The 19527-nt window shown below is 42.4% G+C and overlaps 1 protein-coding gene across 1 annotated transcript in view; it reads left to right on the top strand.

Annotated features, from left to right (window-relative positions):
* Nucleotides 1-19527, top strand: part of LOC114050610 (insulin-like growth factor 2 mRNA-binding protein 3) — a 100477-nt gene that overhangs the window by 23677 nt on the left and 57273 nt on the right. The window contains exons 3-4 of the mRNA XM_027872434.1: nt 8694-8742; nt 18690-18758. Of these exons, the coding sequence (XP_027728235.1) occupies nt 8694-8742; nt 18690-18758 (118 nt within the window). The remainder of the gene's footprint in view (nt 1-8693; nt 8743-18689; nt 18759-19527) is intronic.

A 19527-nucleotide genomic window follows, 5' to 3' on the forward strand; every position in this document is an offset into this window, starting at 1 on the left:
ACACCCTACCTTGAGGGCTCCTTGCAGCTTTTTTGTAGGTAGCATCCTATGAAATCCTACTGTAATTGTTCAGTTGAAAAAACCCAAATGTCCTTGGCCTGATTCTAGGGAAAGAGAAAGTAAGGCTGTGTTACTGAATTTTTTTCAGAGAGACACAGAAACTCGATTGTGTGCTGACAATTCCTGGGGGGGGGGGGGGGGGGGGGGGGCTGGTCAGGGTTGTAGATGTCCTTAAGCCTTGCTCACCTAGGTGAAGGGATTTGCCCAAAAGCCTGTAGGAGAGCAGTATCAGAGTCGAGATTTGACCTCTCTTGACTCCTTTGATTTCCAAGCTTCATTCTCTTACTGCACTGACTAGCAAAAGAAGTGAATCTTTTCCAAGACTTCGCCAAAAAACGCACTTAGCAGTGGTTCTCAACCTGGGCTCCGTGAGTTTGTCTTTGAAACTATTTTGATACCCATATTTCAATATAATTGATTTTCTTTAGAATCTTCTGTATTTTGTTTATGCCTTTAAAAATGTGATTTTCAAAAGGGATCCAGGGACTTTACCAGACTGACCAGGGAGTTCAAAACCCTTCTTTGAGAGAGTTGTGGGCAGCACATGGTGCTGTAGAGAGAGAACCCTGCATTTAAGTCCTAAGACCTGCCTTCGAAGCTCAGCGCTGCTGCATATTAGCGGTGTGGCTCACTGTCTCCCTCCCTCTCCTCAGCTCCCCAGTTTCCTCATCTGTAAAATGAAGGGGTTGGGTGGGATGTACCTCTCAGGTCCCTTTCTGCTCTTAATCAAAGATCCAGATCTAATTTCCAAACGTGTTCAAAGGGAGAAATCTTGGCATCTGTGCCTCCAGACCCAGGGAATAACTGTGGTTGTTATCACACAGGCTGGGTAGCTGGCCCCCTGCTTTTAGCTTTCATTTCATGCTGGAGGGGGCTGGGCTGTAACCTTGAAGAGCTATCCAGCCTGAGCTGGAGCGGGTGTGGGGGCAGGGGAGAAATGAAAATGGGCTTATACAAAGCCAGACAAAGAAGTGAGTTGGTGGAGGGCTCAAAAGGCCAGGTGGAAGGATTGGGATGGAGTCCTTGACCACCGCCACTCTAGCTTCTCCTGCCAGGGACCGATTGCTTGAATGCAGGGAGCTTCGCATTTGTTTTTTCTAAGAAATGCTTATTTTCCTCTTGTGAACCATTATATTCTCTTGCATGCTTTATCCTGCCAGATTGTGTGTGGAGTGTTTAAAAATTGAACAAATAAGCCTGGTGAGCAGTGGAACTTGAGTGCTCAGAAACAAATCAGGAGGGAGCGGCTTGGCGCTAGGCTGCTCCATTTTCCGAACCTTTAGGTGATGGGAGTCTCAGTACTTAGAGTGCTGTCACTTAGCCACTTTTCAGATATTACTTACTCCAGCTCTGATTCCAGGGAGCCTTCTTGGCTAAGTGTCACACCTGTTGAGTGCTCGTGTGAAATCATGCTGGTTTGGCAGCCCCAGACATACTTTAATAATAGCCCACATCTGTATGTTTCAGGACATAACATTATCTCATTTGATCCTTAAAATCCTGTGAGGCAAGTGCTATTGTCCTAGTTTTCGAGATGAGAAAACGAACTGGAAAAGGGCTAAGTGACTTGCCCATGGCCACACAGCTCTGCTGCAAGATGAGCTCTTTACTTTAGCTACTGTGCTGTTGCTCTGCTCCTATGACAAAAATGGGTTTTGTTTCTGTTTTCTCCAATGCCATTGCCTTGGTCCTCTTAGTAAATCTTTTCCTTCATGGACTGATGGCTGTAAAGTTTTAATAATCCCAAAGCAAGTATGAATTCTTTTCAACAAACATGAAAAACACCCTGTTCATTGGGTAAAAATAAGCTATTTCAGTAATTTGAGAATCTCTTTAACAAATAGAACTTCATTCCGAGCTAGCCAAGAGTCAACTAGATTGAATTTGAGAGCAGCTACTATCTTAACAACTGGTTTCCAATGGGGGTAAACCCTATGAGGGGAATTCTGTTTTGTGATCTATGCAAACCTCAAGGTTTTTGTTTTTTAATATGGGAGGAAAAGTGAAAACAATAGCTATTTTTCCAAATGTGTCTGAAGCCTCTATGAATAGTCTATTGTAGAATAGAGCTTTGGGCTTTTTTCCTCCCTGGGACTGCTCTCCTTCTACTAAATCATTGCAGCTTAAGCCCAGAAGATGTGCCTGCTCTCTCTCTCTCTCTCTCTCTCTCTCTCTCTCCCTCCTTTTTTTTTTTTTTTTTTTTTTTTTTTTTTTTTTTTTTGTGGAAGACCTGCAAAAGGTCTTATTAAGCAGCTCATTTAAACCGAAGAGCCCGACGCTAATGTTAAACAGTGTGGGTTCCTGCCATGGATTGCAGCATTTGTGATTTTATGAAATAGTTGCAGGAACTTTTTTGTTGGAAGGCTACATTTTCAGAAGCTTAAGACCTAGGACAAAGAGTGGAGTCAACTCTCTTGTTCAGGGGTGGACGGCGTAGTCTGTGAATAACTCAATTCAACAAGTATTCATAGGGCTTTTATAGGTCCCAGCAGTGGCACAGAAAAAGAAACATTGTCTGCCAGTGAGCTGACAACCTATCTGGTAGACAACTTACCCATGAGAAATGAGGCGGCACCATTAAACTGCCCAAGAGGCAAGTGTAGTTCTAGACCTGGAAGGAGCCTTAGAAACCATCTTACTCTCCCTCTTGGGTTACAGATGAGGAAGCTGAGGCCGCATGAAATACAGTGACTTATTCAGCTAATAAGTAACAAAGGCAGCATTTGAAGCCAGGAGCTAGGAATCCCAAGCCAGTGGTTTTCCCGAGCACCAGGCTTTTCTCGTAGTTGTTGCCAGTTCTTGACCTTGAACTTAGAGGCTGGTTGGAGATGCCAGCCAGTACTTGTGCGATAACAGGTACACTATGAAGTCATATAGGAGCCTTGGAAAAGGCAAGCACTGAATGAGAAGAACATTGTGTGCATAATCAGGAAGGCTTCCTGGATGAGATGATTTTTTTTTAATCTGGGTGTTGGTGGGGGATGGAGGGGGCAGGGGAAGGCCTGGAAAGAGATATTATCAGGTGGCATGCATGAGGGAGTAAAACCACCAGCCTGCAGCTCAAAGGTCTAAGTGATGGGGATTTCTTAGAAACATTAAAATTCAATAGTAATTTTGCAAATGCGGTTGGTGGCCTTAACGTGGATAATCTTTTGAATAACTCTGGGCTGAAGCACAGCTGCTTCTTTCTAATAATAAGTATGGTGAGAACTTAACATGACCTGTCATTTAATTTCAATATTAATCATGTACTACATGGATTATGATGAATATGCTCACTTCATGTATTTCAACGATAATCAGATTGTTTAACTTGACAGTATGGCACATCTGTTGTGAGGCCATGACCTTAAGTAAGTCTCATCACCTGAGGGTTCTAATCTGTGAAATCAAAAGTGTTGGCCTAATTGATGACAATGATGATGATAGTAACTGATGCTAATAGAGAGTTTTAAGGTTTGCAAAAGCCCCTTTCTTTTCATTAGCTTATTTGATCTGCACAACACTCTTTGTGAGGTAAGTGCTGCAGGTACTAAATCCTGCTTTATTAATTTTTAGAAAATATTTTCTTGATGCCTTTTGTCTTTGCAATCATTTCAACTCCTCCCCCCCTCCCCCGAATTCAGCCATTTAAGGGACTCAGCTTGGAGCAGGGGACAATGTATGGGATTAGGAGTTAGAAAACCTTGGACAGGTCACTTCCTTTCTTTTAGGTGTCTTCTTAGCTGTAAAATGATCGAGTTGGGTTGCACAGCCATTCTTTCCTTTTCTCTAAATCTGTGACTCTATTTCCTTGCGAAGAAAGAAAAACGAAAAAGTTCTGTGTGTCCCCATTTTATAGATGAGGAAACTAAAGCAGGAGGAGGATAAGATAACTGACGTTATATCAGCTATACAGCAGGCAATCATAGATTTAGAGCTGGAAGTCTAGTCTGATCCCCTCATTTGTAAAATGAGGAAATGAAAATATGGAGGCTAAGTGACTTGACCAGGATCACACAGGAAGTAAGTGGAAAAGCCAGCATTTCAATCTGAGTCTTCCACCTCCAAATTGAGCACCCTTTCACCTTGTTTTTAACAAGTGCAATGCATTTCACACACCTTCATTTGATCTGGATCTTAGCAGCTCTTGAAACTATTGCACTATGGGCAATAATGATAATTATCACATCATTATAGAATTCTCCATAATCCTATAATGCTATTGTAATAATTTCTCTTAACTATCTGGTACACAAAGTATCTTATGTCTTTCACACGTACTTAAAGAAAATGCCTTGTGTCCAAAAAACTTAAGGTTACAAATTATACTTTTGTGGCTAAATTTAGCCTTCATCCCTAAGTAATAGTCACATGAAAATGTCGGTTTTGAGGCAAGATGAAGCCTTACTTTCCGGTGGCTCCCCTTAGAAACCCAAACCTCTAAAACCAGAACTGTCTACAATGGACTAGTGGTGGCCCCTTTGGACAGAAGTCTTGGGCTTATGTCGCCATCTGGTGTCCTGCATAGGAAAGCGTTAGACCCAAAGCCTCTTTCCTACCTCTCATTGAGAGCTTTGGGAGGAACTTGGAGCAAGAATTCTCCTTCTTTGTGTCTTGGATTCCTCTGGGCAGTCTGGTGAAGCCTATGGACTCATTCTCTGAACAATGTTTTTAGATGCATACAATTACAAAGGAAACTAATCATATTGAAATTTAGTTAGAACAAAAGTTCATGGAACCCAGATTAAAAACCTCTGCCTGAGAGATAACCTAGTCCAGCTTCATTTTAGAGGTAAAATAATTGAGTCAGAGAAAAAGAAAAATGATGACTTTGTCCAAGTAGTTTGCATCTGAGGAGCACCCACGGGGCTTTCCCTTTTCTCACCTCATTGATTTCTAGTGAAGGTATCCCTGTTGTGAGGATCACTGCAGTCAGGGGAGATGAGGGCCAGTAGGACGAGGAGGTGAAGCTAGAAATATCCTGCATGGTATTGACTGAAAGAGGAGAGTTAAATAGCTGGTAAAAAAAAAAAAAATTAAAAAAAAAAAAGGTTTTTGAGTTACCCAGATTTCAATGAAAACAAACTCTGTCTCTCCTAGATAACTGAGTTGGTTATAGCTAGAAAATTCATTGCGCTCTTTCCAAAGAATGAAATATACCCAAGAAAAATATGCTATTTTTCAACAAGCCCAGGCTGTTTTAGAAGTGACCGGTGTGACATTTTTGCCACCAGAATCTTAGTTTGACTGAATCTTGGCAATGTGGAACTTGTCAAAATTAGATTAAAGTGCTTTTTTTTGTCCTTAGGAAAAATCTACCTAATTATTACACTCTTCTTAATAAACTAGGATTTGTAACTTTTGTCTTCATTTTCCTGGTGCTTAGCACAGTTCCTGGCACATAGTAGGTGCTTAACGAATACCCACTGATTCCAGGGCACATCAAATAGAATTTGATGATTTAAGTTTGCATTTACCTTACATTTCATCAAAGAAATGGGCTCCATTGTGGATTTTTGAAGTGAAAGTAGGGGAGCTTGGCTTTTACCACCTTTGAATCACTTTTCGGTCAGTCAAGTATTTATTAAGTACTTACTTTGTGCCCGGAGCTGTGCTAAATGCTAGGAACACAAAGGAAAAAAACCAGCATAAACAATCCTTGTCCTCAGGGAGCTTATATTCTAATGGAGAAACCTACATGGGTGGAAATAGAAATAGCCATAGACATTCTCCCTAGATGGAAGGTAACCTAGGGGGTGGCAACAGCACTAGCATTGAGCTGAGCCTTCCTATGCTTTAGACTTGCTCTGATTTCTGTTTCTCTGTTATGGACCCAAGACAATGAATCTCCTATTTCTAAGTTCTATAGAAACTAAGAGATCAGCCTGATCCCCAGTCCTCTGAGACTTAGGTAGACAGGGACAATCTGTAGATCCATAGTCAATAGGAGGAAGGCACCAAATTATTTTTGCTTAACTTGTAAAAGGGGCGTCGTTGGAGGTGGGGGAGGGTTGTCTTCAAAGTATAGGGTTTATACCCGGTGTATAAGGTGTATTTCGACCTGATGGTTATTTCATGCAAAAGTATTCTCATTGCATAGTTAAAAAAACAAACCAAAAAAAAAACCCAACAACTAACTAATCTTGGAGTAAGAGCCAAGTAGTGATATGAGCATTTTATTTGAAGCATTTTAGTTATTCTAGAAAGAAAATTCTAGAAAATTCTTCGTCTGGGTACATTTTTCAGAACATGTTTCATGGTGACAATTTTGTTTCCATGCCTTTTGCTTTGGGAGTTGGGTTTTCTTTTTCATACCAATAAACTTTCTACTGGTGATATGTGAATTGAATTTTGAAAAATATGTCATTAAATATTTTATCTACCAATCATATTCTTAAATATTGTAGAAGGCCAGTTTGGGGGAGATTTTGTTTTCTCACTCCCCATATGTTGCATGCCGTTTTAGCCTGGCTAGCAGGAAAATGAAGAAGTGCCAAATAGCCACTGGATTGAGAAGAGAAGGGGAAATCTTTTAGAGGAGATCTGACTGAGAGACCCCAGGCTCTATGGCAGGAGATCTGTGGGAGTCCTGGTGTTCCCCAATTTACATTATAAATATTCCTAGAGATATGTAAATGTCTGTCTCTCTGTCTCTGTCTCTGTCTCTGTCTCTCTCTCTCTCAAGACACTGGGGGGATTTCCCATTTAAAAGAAAACTGAATGCTGACTTCAGGAAAGTAAAGACTCCTTTTGTTAAGGATGTGACATCTCTGCCCCATCCATTCCCCAACACATTCCTCCAGTTTACCTGAATTATAAATTCAGATTTTTGTGTACCCAGGTTTCTTCTGATAGGGGACTCCTAGATAGCCCCAGTAGGTTGCTTTGTGCTTTTCTTTCCTGGACATTTATCAAAGGATTATTTCTTCTTTTGTTAATCAGATCCCAAACTCTTTGTTTTAAGAAATATCAATAACATATTTTTAAATGGGTCTGACTTGCTAGAAACACAATTCTAGTTGCCTGTGACAACATTGAAATCCTTATGTTGGCCTTGGATTGTTTCAAAGCAAGAATCTTTTCTCAGTGACTTAAAAATTGAAATGTATATGTTTTCTCTGGCCGTGTGTTCCTTTCCTTCTTTAATAGGCTGTCTTTGGAAGTTATATTGTTCAAATCTGATTTCCTAATAAAATAAATAAACAAAATAAGGTAACCCTGGTAGCGTCTCCCTTCTCAGCCCCCCAATCCCTCTTTTTATTGCTAGTCTCTGCAATAAGTCTTCTTTAGAATTCCTCAAGGCGTCTGGGGTCAGTGTTTGCTGGGGGGGGGGGGCGCGGTGTGAGACGGTGGGGGCCAAGTAGGAGGGAGGAGACAAAGGAATTCGTTTTGAATGTAGGCTGAACACAACTACTGTTGGCTGCAGTCTGACCAAACCAAAGTTTTATTTACAAGATAACCAATCACCTAAAAAGTGATAGACCTATTTGGTATTCAGGAGAAGGAGAGCTTTCATGAATTTAAGGAATCGGGGAAGAATCCTGGATTTGGATCCCCTGGAAGGGACCTCAGAAGCAGCTAGTTCAAACCCCGAATTTTTACAGAAGAGACAGAAGCCCAGAGGTGCAAGTTAATTTTGCCTCAGATTGCCCTTCAGATTTGAGGGCTGGCTTGATACTTGATAAATATTTAGATCCATTTGAGAACCCAATGAATTTTTCTCAGTGAATTGAGTTCTTCCCCCATTTATTCTAGTTCTAGCACCCTGTCCTTCCCACAATTGCTTTGCCTGGACTTATCAGTGCATAGATTGTATCGTTCCCTCACTTCCCAGCATAGAAACTTCTTGAAGGTGAAGATTTACTTTTTTTCTTCTTCTGCTTTTGTATCTCCACACCTCCCTCAATGCCTGTCAAAGAGTTGGCACTTGGTAAATGTTGACCTAAGAACTCATTGAGTTCTTTTTAAAAATAGATTTTATTTATTGATATCTTTTATTTTTACATTACCTAAAATTTTCCCTGTATCCCTCCTCGCCAGGGAACCATTTCTTGTTACAAAGAATTATTGAAATTGACCTCTGGATTGGATCCTTCCATTTCTTAGAGTGTTTGCTTTGCCTCTGGAAGCATTTTGGTGTTTGTGTGTCTGGGTACAGAGTGATACCTCTACTTAGAAAGGAAGCTCCCAGAGGGCAGGCAGCATTTGGTTTTGCTTTTTTGTCTTTGTATTCCCAATGCTTTGCACCATTCCTTGTTTGATAAATAGGAATGGATTATTAAAATGTTGACTTGAGTTGAAGTGCTCTTTGTGACTAGTCTGGTAAGGCGAGGTTGATCATGTTTGTTGGCTTCCTGATCTGGAATCTAGAGGATTTTGATATCTAGCCCTTTTGAAAACCTGGTTGAGTTGGGGTGAAGTGTTGTACCAACCTTGGCAGAAATGCTTCTCTTAAATGTTATGACTCTGGCAGCATCATATGTATCCCTCTCTTTCCTCTCCTTTGGCCTCATTTCTGGTCTGTGAATTTTTCTTCAATTTGGAAGACATTGTTATTTTTAATGGAAGATGTGACACTGTCATTTCCAAATGGGAAATTTGCATATATTTTCCCACCCATCCCTTAATTCTTTTCTTTTATTTCCCCCCAGGAGCCGTAAGATCCAGATTCGAAACATCCCACCTCATCTTCAATGGGAGGTAAGAATTCCTATATTTAAAATGAAGTTGTTACTATTGATTCTTTTTTATAAGTCTTCCTGAGTCCCTCTCTTTGCTCACCCCTTCCCTGACACTCCCTGGCTTCCTGCATTTGCTGGAGCCCATATACACCTCATTCTACTCTTGGGGAGTGGCTGTGGGTGGGGGCCCCTTATGGTGCAAGGGAAGAAGCTAGTTATTTGCTAAAGTTATTCACTGCCTTGGTTTCTTTGGGTTGTGTATTTAAAAAAAAATATTGCCATGGGTTTCTCGGGTGAATGCTAACCCCTTGATGTTGTCTGGTTTCTTAACCAAAGGGCTTGTCCGTGCCAACCCTTCCTGGCTAGAGTTCAGTCATCTTCTTTAAATCCAAATTTCCATGCTTGGCAAAACCCTTAAAAAAATCAAACTTAAAGAGGAGACATGAGTATCTTCCAAATATTTGTCTATTTGGTTTTACCCCTGAATGATGGCATTCGGCTAAGTGTGTGTTTTAGAGAGATCATGGTTGGCCCAAGTTTGAATGAGATTCTGTGTCCCTGAAAGCTTCTGAAGTCTGATTGGGATATCACAAGTGGGACATGATGACTTGATGAGCCCCAAGCAAGGAAGGCAACAGTGGAAAGTTGAGTTATGGTTTTGTGTGGCCCTTTTATATAATGGAAATTGAGAATAATTCATCTCCTTTTCCTTTTAACAAAAGAACACATAACACACCCAACCCTTGGCTGTTTCTTTCTGAATATTTCTAAATCTGTTTTAGAAAAATTTTTTATGTGTTTTTCCCTTTCAAAGGCCATTTGATAATGAGCTGTGTAAAATTTTGAGATGGGGACTTTTTTTTTTTTGGCACAAAATTTTATGTTTAAAACAACACACTGAAAACTCCTGTGCAGTCTCTTCTTGCTCTCCCTTTTAGGGGGTGAGGAGGGGGCCCACCCAGCATCCTGGAGGCTTCCCTCCATTTCCTTTGACATTACAAACATAAGAATTTGCAATGGGCCACCACTGCCTTTAAGAGGGGGTGGTTGATTATTGGTAATCCTTGTATGAAAAGACCAACCAGTCCTTGGGAAGAAAGAAGATTTTTATTTGGTCATTACTCATAGGTCGAGGATGCCTGTCATGGGGCTCCTGCTAAGTTTTCCCCTATTTTAGCATTTGTTTGGGGAATAGATCTCCAGGGTCGATGAGCTAGACACCAAGTTCAAGGTCAATATAGAGAAGTTACTGGTTTTTCTATCTTCACTGCAAGACAAACCCACAGATTCACGTTCAAAAACTCCTGGGTTAGTCTGGCTTAGCTGTAAATAAGACCACCTAATAGGAATACCCTTTTAGAAGTCAGTAGGTTATCTAAATGCAGCTGCCGCCCATTACCTGTGAAGTTATACATTTGAAAAGCCTCCTTGGGAACCAACTTGAGATTCCAGGTTAGGTGGCATTTTTTTTTTTTTTAAACCTACCAAGAGGAATTAAAATGTAACCTTCTTTTGAATTGGAGAGAATTCACATCTGATGCTGTCAGGAAGCAAGTCTCCCAAATTTGACAGAGAATAATGCTTCCTGCTGCTCTGCATTTTTGCATTTGAAACTTTCCGCTTCTCTGGTGACACACCTTAGCATTGATTTTATTACACTATTTTGTCCCCATTCTGTGTTTTTAAAGGTGACTCATTCACCACTCTTACCCACCCATCCCTTCCCCACCCTCAAGAATAAGAGCAGGATAATAGCTGGGCAGTACACATGGTGGGGTGCACAGAACAGGTTACCTTAGATTTCCATTGGAGCCTCAGCAATCCAATGAGGTTATTATTATCCCCATTTTAGAGATGAGGAAACTGAGGTTTAGAAGTGAAGTGACTTGCCTGGGATGTCCCAAGTAGGTAAGGGCCAGAACCGGGATTCAAGCCCCACACCTTTCTGACTGCCAACCTCACCTCTTAAGACGAGGGGTGACTCTCACCAGAGGCTAGAATGTTGAGCTCTCACTCCTGGACGATGACAAGGGCCTCCTGGCCCTTCGAATTCTCTGGGTGCTATGTTACTCTTGACTGAGCTCACCCAACGTTAACTGTTCCAAAGATTTTTTTATGACCATCGTTTTCTTCTTTTGCAATATCTCTTTCAGCTGTATCAGCAAAAGAATGTCTCTGTTTTCTAAATTGGCTAAACTGAGGCACAGAGAATTGAACTTACTTAATTGAACTTACTTATCTCACCTTGGTCAAGTCATAAGCAGACCCAGAGAGTGGGATGTGGGACTCCTAACTTCCAGTACATAGTTTGAAAAAAAAAAAAAAAAAAAAAAAAAACTACCCATGAAAATTCTGGTCTTGAATAGTAATCAACCATAAAAGAATATTTATCAAGTATGTACTTGGTATAGGTCATTGTCCCAGAGGAAATAAGACCTAGGACACTATTCCAAGGGGAAGGGGGGCTCGCCTGTTCTGCTTCAGCCCCTTGGAAAACCAATTTCCTAGCCTTTGCCCAAAAAGCTAAAAGAGTCTAGAAGCCTCATGTGTGGCATTCCTCATCAGTGAGGTGACTGAGCCCAGTGTAGGGATGCCTATATATTCCTATGGAATGTTGGCTGCTCTGCCGAGTTTAAAAAAGCCTTCCTCTCCCCTTACCTCAGGTTCCATACCATAATAGGCTAGGGAACAGGGTCCTTTAACGTGTCCTTAGCAGAGCTTGAGTTTCCTCCCTCCCTCCTTCCCCCTCCCCATTTTTGGAGTGACTTTTCAAATGATTTTCCTCATTTAGATGTCCAGGCAGGGACTGAAATCTTCGTGGTTTAGCCACTTTCTGCCTGGTCAAGACACCTACTCTGGGCACAATATATCCTAATTCAATTAAATATATCAAACAATTATGAAGTCTCTAATGTGCCAGACACTGTGTTAGACCCTGGGGATTTCAAGAAAAAAACAGCACCCCCTGTCCTTGAGGGGCATACTGTGTTACTGGGAAAGACTCCTCCCTCTCCCGTACATCCAAAGTATTTGCAAAGGGGGTGAGAGTATGAACCCCTAGGGGGAAGACGTGAGGGCTTGGAGGGGTGGGGTTCAGGGAAGGCCTCTGAGCTGGGCAGGGGACGAAGGTGAGCATTCTGCAAGGTGGAGGGAGGAGGGAAGGCATTTCAGATGTGCTCCTTTGAGTTTATTTTATGGGAGCATCTTTGGCTGCCAGAGGAGTTGGTTAAATGTTTCCTGGCACCTTCAGTACATATGGAATGGAGGGTTATGGGAAGACAGCAGGTGTTGCTTTTCTCTGATGCTTACCTCACCTCGAGGCGCCACTAGGACTTCGCATTTGGCCCATGTCTGCGGAGAGAAAGGGGCCGAGCTAGGGGGACCCAGAGGAGGGAGTAGCCAAGACTCCTTTTAAAGGAGTGAGAACCAGTGGGCCCCAAACACATGTCTTTTTGGCCATATCACTTGTCAGGCTCTTGACCGGTCAGCCATTTTAGACATCTCAGTCTCTCAGGGGCTTGCCAAGAGTGATATGTGATAGTGCTTTGGGGAGAAATCTATATTGGGTGAGCTACTAATAAATGAGTGACCCAACCATAGGAGACAGTTACCTTCTGACACCTTCCATTCCCTTCTGAGCCTCCTGGAAAGCTCTACAGGAACAAGAATGCCCTTCAGGCAAGAGATGTACCTGGGGTTGTAATAAAATAATTCCAAACCCCTGAGACAGGACTGTTCCAGAATGAGAATTATTCTTCATTTCTTTGGAGGGTTGTGTGATTTATTCACCCACCCCAAACCTACAATTCTCTAAGGTTGCCACCAAATAAAGGGAAACAGGCATGTTAAGCCTAGTGGTTAGAGCCCTGAACTTGGAGTGTGGTAGACCAGCATTCAACTCCCACCCACCCTCACCCCCTGCTTCCTGGCCATCTGACTGACTCTGGGCAAGTCACTTCATTCACTTCTCAAAGTTTCAATATTTTTAGGTATGAAATGGACATAATAATCTGGCAGTATTTTGTGGATCTCAACTGAGATAATGCATTTTAAAAAATTGGCAAACCATTTCAATAAGCATTTGTTAAGTACTTACTATATGCTCTAAAAGGGCAAGTTTTTATTAATTCTTATTTTTAAAAATCTTTTTTAATATTTCTTGCTTTCACATCACCTAAATTCCCCCCTGTATTCTCTTATTACTTCAGGGATTTCACTGATGGGGTAGTCCCTTGGTGAGGTTTAAAAAAAAAAAGAGCCCCCCTTTTTGTCCAGGTGAATTTCTGTGCAGATATTGTCTAGTTTCTTTAAAAGAAAATCCTGCAATAAGGAAGTGTTCTAAGCAGTCTTAGCCTGGAGCTTGGTGCTCCCCAAACTCTTCCCAATTTCAGCGCCCCAGGGAGGCAAGCAAAGGCTAGAGAGGGAGACCCAACTCAGAGAGAAGAGTCTAGGTTGCTCTATGCCAAGCCCTCTGCCTCACTTTTTGCTCAGTGCTTTGGCTGGGACCTGGGGTGAAGAATCAGTGGAGAGGGAGAGCCCCCAGGGGCAAAGATGAACAAAAAAGTGATCCCTGGCCTCTGCTTTTGGAGCTGGGGCAGCCTTGAAGACACCTTTGCCTCCTGGCCCCTGGCTTGTGAGCAGACCAGGAATCATTGGGTCCTGCTTTGTCTGCAAGGCAGCGGCCACTTGTTTCTCCTCCTGGGCTGGAGCACTCATAGACTGGCCCTGCCAGGGCCAGGAGTGGAGCCCAACCTTGAAATGGAAATAGAAAATAAGGGTGTGGTGCAGCTTAGGTTTCTGTCTTTTGGAGGAGAGAAGACTTTCTCAGTATTTGTGGAGAGACGTTTTGGCTCATCTATGTGAGCCAAATATTTCTCGAAAGATTTTTTCCTTTCCAAATGGGGTACTGGAATGGGAGGCTGCGTGTCCACGGAACAGCTGTCTCCTCTTTGATCTCAGAAAAGTGTCTCCTTTTATAGACGGACAGGACTGTGCCTCCCAGGCCATTTTCTGTTCTTGTCCTCGGGACCAGGGCTACTCATGCTTTGGTTCTCTTTATAATCAGAGTGAAAGAAGATGACTGACTTATAGGAAGGCTGGTATATGAGCCACCAGGTTTCTCCTCAGAGTTCTTTGCTTTCTTGAAGGCAAAGAAGTCTTGGCCGAGCTTGCTGTGTGTGCATGTATGTGTGCTTTTGTGTGTGTGTGTGTGTGTGTGTGTGTGTTAGGGGAAGGTATCCTGCATCGTAAGGCAGGATTTCATGTCTAAATCACTTTGAAAAGCTTGACTCACATGGACCCTGCTGCTGTTGGGTCTTCTGTGACAGAGCCAGGATTCTAAGCCAGCTCTTTTGACTTTGAATCTGTTGCCCTCACCCCTGTTCCACACTGCTTCCCAACTCAAATATCAGCTGAACCCTTCCTGAGTCTCTCACTCAGCTTCCTGCTAGACCACCGCTATAGGGGCCGTATGTCCTGCAGTGGAAGGGTATATTTGTTTGGTGTCCTGAGAAGGAGGGTCCATGTTCTTGCAAACAAGAAACCGCCATCTGTCGCACCAGTTTACCTGTTGCTCTAGATGTTGGTGGTCAGCTGAGTCTTGCCTCCCTGCTTTGGATTCAGCTTTAATATTAAACATGTCCTGGTTAAGATTCCATGGTGAGATGGGAAGCTGTGCTCTGCATGTGTTCCACCCTGCCTGAGGTGATCCAAGGGCGAACAGATGTAGGAGAGGTTACATTAGCATAGGAGATGGAAAGAGATGGGTCAGGAGGCTTGATTTGTTTGAATTTGATGCAGCAAATGCAGATGCTTATCATCCAGCTGCCTCTCCCACCACATACTCTAGTATGGGATCATCTCAAGGCTCGGGACAGATGAGACTAGAACACGCAGTTTTACATCTAAGCAAGGAACATCTTTGTATGATGGCTGATTAGTTAGTGCCCAGGCAGCGGTGTCATCCTGGTAGTTGGGGTACAGTGGGCAGTGAGTGACAGATAAAGAGCCAGAGGATCTGATTGATTTCAGAGTCCACTTGTGTTCTCTTGTACCTAGGTCTGACCGTGGGTGATGGCAAGCCCCTTCACGAGAACTTCCCTATGTCCCTTGGGTCATCTGGGAAATGAGCTGGACCAGGTCTCTCATTTCCCCCCTTCCAGCTCTCAGTTCTGAGATCCAGTAGACCAGGACTTCTTAATGTTTTAAACCTTAATGTCCTGGCACCCTTTGGAGCACTTCTCAGAATCATGTTTTTAAACGCAGAAAACAAAATGCATAGGATTACAGAGGAAATCAATGATTATCAAAATATATTCTTAAAAGGCCACGGACCCCTAGTTACAAACCCCTGCCTTAGGCTTCTGGTGTTTGGCCAGGCTGTTACCAAATCACAGGGAAGAAACCAAGTTATTGAGACTTAATACTGTTCTTGGCACATAGTACATACTTAAGAAATATTTGTGGTGAAGTGAATAGAACACTTGCTTGGAGCTAGAAAGACCTCAGTTCAAATATAGCCTCAGACACTTATTAGCTGTGTGACCCTGAGCAAGTCACTTAACCCTGTTTGCCTCAACTTTTCTTCTGTAAAATGAGCTGGAAAAGGAGATGGCAAACCATGGTCAAGAAAAGTTGGATAGGACTGAAAAACAACCAAAGAAGTACTTGATTGATTGATTGAACTATATATGGAAACAACCCCTTCTTTCTCCTTAATCTTTTAGGCTCTGGTCCTTTCTGTCCTGGCTTAGCATAAAGGGGGACAGGGCTATTATAAAAGTCATTTTGAAAAAAAAAATTATCTTCAGCGTTGATCACAATCTTTCTCCATCTTGTGTATGTGATTAAAAAACAAAACAAAACTGAACTGGTCCATGAGTTCCCTGTGCATCCACATCAATTTCTTTAGATATTCCCCCCCCCCCCCATTAAAATTCTAATGAACAAATTTAAGTGATTACATCCTTGGGAGCATATCATCCCTCTTAAGGTGACTTCCATATATAATTGGAAGACATAAGATCCTATCATTTGCTTGAACTCTTTGAAATCTACTTTCCTCAAATTTAGGGTACATAGAATATGCCTGAATTTTCATTTCTTATCTATGTTAAATGTTAAGATGTCATTGTCACTTCCTGCCAAGGTTTCTATTATTCCTGCCTTAACAACCAGTTTTTCTTTTTCTTTGGACCAAAATCAGGTCTAAAGAATCAGGCCCGTCATGGCTTCCTTCACTTTTTCCAAGGATAACATTATCATTAAAGCAAGTCAAGAATGTATTGGTTGCTCGCTTTTGAGAGAGAAAGAGGGAGAAAGATGGAGAAGGAAAGGGTAAGGCTCTGGGGCTGAAGTTTCTCTTCACTGCTATAGCCTACCTCTCTATTAGCTTTGTGATTAGATTTCTGAACTCATCATTTGTTTCTTCCTTCTGGCTTGGTGGGCTGTATTCGACTCAGCCCTATGATAATGCTTTTGTTTCTTCCTATCACTGATCCTTGCCCAAATTCATCGCTCCTGTTTCATGGATTTCCTCACAGGAACATCTTTTCTTGATAAACAATGCTTGATAAACAATACTATATTGTAAAAAATCTAATCTGTACCTTTTGAATGAGGTAATTATCCATTGTCATATTCTAATCCTGTGTCCCATCATAGCATATCTTAGTGATAGCTACGGGATTGATCTCTTTCCACTTCCTTGATTCTTCCTGCTTGGCACATTTGTGTGTAGACCATGAGTAGCATTCCTCTTCTCCTTAAATATTCTTTATGAATTACTGGAAGAAGATTATCTGGTACCTGTTCTTCACTGAGGGGCTGTAGTGGAAAATGGAAAGAACCCTGTCCTTGGGAGTAGAAAACATGACCCTGAGCTCTCCTTCCACCACTTATTTACTCTACTTAACCTAGAGTTTGAACATTCATAGTTCTTTCTTTGCAATGGAAGAAACTCAAACATAGCATAACCTGCAGGTCACTGGGACATTCCCCTCACCTTCATATTTAACACAAACTCTCCAAGTCCTTTTCTCCCTTTATCAAGTTGTTTCAGGTTATAATTGGCATATTCCTGTCATCTCCCCCAGTTCAAACAGTAAATTCAAATAGCGTCTGTTGAGCACCTACTAATAGCCCAGTAAGGTGCTAGCCATAGGGGGAGTGCAATTAAAAAAAAAAAAAAAAAAAGAAGGTGTAAACCAGCCTTGCCTTCAATTCTCACTTCTCTGGAGCAGCCTGGCTCTTCTTTGCCTCCTCATCTGTTTCTACATCTCTAATGTCCTTGCAAGGTCTTCCACCTTCACTGCACGCAAGCCTAACTTTGCACCAGGCCCAGTCCCAGGATTTTGTGTTAGTCGTGCATTTCTGTGTTCTTGGGTCCTAAAGTCCACAGACTTGTCATGTTTTACTCATAAAACTGAGATAAGGACTGTATTCAGAGAATTGTGTTAATGTGTCACTGTGGCGGGTAAATGTTATCAGAATGACACCTTCAAAGATTTGTTGGGACTTGGAACAGGCCAGTCATCTGTCTGCCCAGTGACCTTGTGTGTTTTTTGTTTTAAGTAGGAAAAAAAAATCACCAGGACTCGTGTCTCTCTAACTTCTATCAATGCTTTTCCCATGATTCTTATTCTTAGTCTCCAGGTAGAACTCAAATCAAACCAGCTGATCAACCAGATCAGCCCGTGCTTATTAAGTGCTTCCCATGCGGAAGGCACTTTGGGTGAGAAGGCACACGGGTGCTCATTTTTCCTTCCCCACCCCCAATCCCGCTGCTTCCGGCCTCCCCATTCCACTGATACCCTTCTTCCAGCTGTCACCCAGCCTCAAACCTTATTCATTTTGACTCCCCCTTTTCTTTGACCCCGCGTCTGTTGGGTTCCTGATTACTGCTGATTCTTTTTTTCTCTTTCCATCCCCACCCCCATGGGACTAACTTCTCCCCAAGACTCTTGCAATAGCAGGGATCTCTTTGCTTCCCATCTCTGCTTCCTCCAGTCTCTTCTAAACATTGCAGTCGTATTGAACTTCCTGACATCCTGGGCTGCTGATGCCAGTTGCCTGCTCGGGCATATTCAGCGTTTCCCTGTTTCCTGCAGAATTGCCAGACTTCTTAGCTGGATGTAAGGCCCTCTAACCTAGGACCTCAACCTCCCTTTTCCTCTCTACTCCACCTCTTTGCCACAATGACCCTTCTATCCTGTGATTTCAGCTCATTAAATACTTAATTTCAGGCTTAAATACTCTGCTTGGTAGGGTGCATTTTGGGTTCCCGTTTTCCCTCTTATAACACATAAGTTTCCTAAGGGCACATAGAAGGTGCTTAATAAATGTAGGCTGAGTCAAGTAATGGAAGCTAATAGAAGATAAGGCCAAAAATGGTAGGATAGGTCCAGAGGGCCATGAAGGTATGTGGATTTTGCATATTAGGAGCCACGGAAGGATTTTGAGCAGGTGAGTGCCTAAGGAAGGTGAATCTGATTACAGAAAGGAGGATAGTTCTGGAAGGGAAGAGACAGGTGCAGTCATTACTTTACTAGTCTCAACATGGGTTCAAAAAGGGCTTAGAGTAGGGTGGTAGCATTGGGAATAGAAGGAGAAAGGAATGATGCACCCAGCTTTAAAAGAAGGATGAACAATTTTTGGTGCTTGATTGGACGTAAGATGTGAAGGGGACTCAGAGATGACTGTGGTTTTGGACTTCGAAAATAGCCATGTCGGAAACCAGACCAGAATGTCCTCCTAGCCTTCCATTGTCCATAATAGAAAATGTGTGTGTGTGTGTGTGTGTGTATGTGTTGTGTGGGTGTGTGTATGTATTTATGACATTTGTTAACTGAAGTTTTCTGCGATGTTCCTTCTTATAATGGGTATTTGAACCTTTTTATATTTCACTTTGATTGAAAGAATAAAAATAATCGCAAGCCTTCCACTAAGTTGCATTTTACTTGTGTATAGCTGACGGTTGATTTGTACTGTGGGCCCTTGTCCCTTGGTACACAAGTTGTCTTCATTCCTTGCTGGAAGGTAAGTGATCAAGATGAATTGTGAACCCTTTGGATGTGTTTCTGCCACAATAGACTAACGATGCTGAGTGTTAGCTTGGTTTTGCTGTAATAGGTGATGGGGCTCTGTGTCTGTGTGTGTGTGTATGTGTGTGTGTGTGTGTGTGTGTGTGTGAGATGCACCAGGAGGAGAGGCAGGACATCGAAGGACCTGGAAAGACACTTGGGCCTCCTGCCCACTTGGGCTTTTCCTACTCATTCCCTTTTACCTGTGTCTGGAAGAGTAAGTGAGAGCCCTGATTAGCTGGCCTTTGAGGGTCCTGCCCAGTGAGCTCTAAATCCAGGACCCTATGAAATGGCTGGACAGAGATTTCCAAAGCTGGTTTCCTTCTTCGTTGCTGGCCTCTACCCTCTGCATCGGATCATGTTATCTGATTGCCATTGATAAGCTGAGCAAGAGGCCTAGAAAGTACACGGGGATGACTTCAATGTTTTTCTGACTTCTTTGACAAAGAAGATAGGAAATCCCTCGTCATAAGATTTATTTACTTACAATTAGAAATCTCATGACAGTCCTCAAAGCTTTTTGTTCCCAGCCTTAGTGGCAGCAAATGGAATTGGAAGGAATAAGGCACCTTCACAGTGGCTGGAGGTTATTTTTTTTTCCTTTCCCTGCTCTGTTTATGCAGAACTGAATGGCCTATTGTACCTTATCCACAACCAAATCTTAATATTTAGAGATTTCCTTCATGGGCCAGAGATAGGAGAGAAGTGAAGGAAGAACCTTCTAC

Source organism: Vombatus ursinus, unplaced genomic scaffold (genome assembly GCF_900497805.2).
Source record: "Vombatus ursinus unplaced genomic scaffold, bare-nosed wombat genome assembly UNPS02014799.1, whole genome shotgun sequence".
Taxonomy (NCBI): Eukaryota; Metazoa; Chordata; class Mammalia; order Diprotodontia; family Vombatidae; genus Vombatus; species Vombatus ursinus.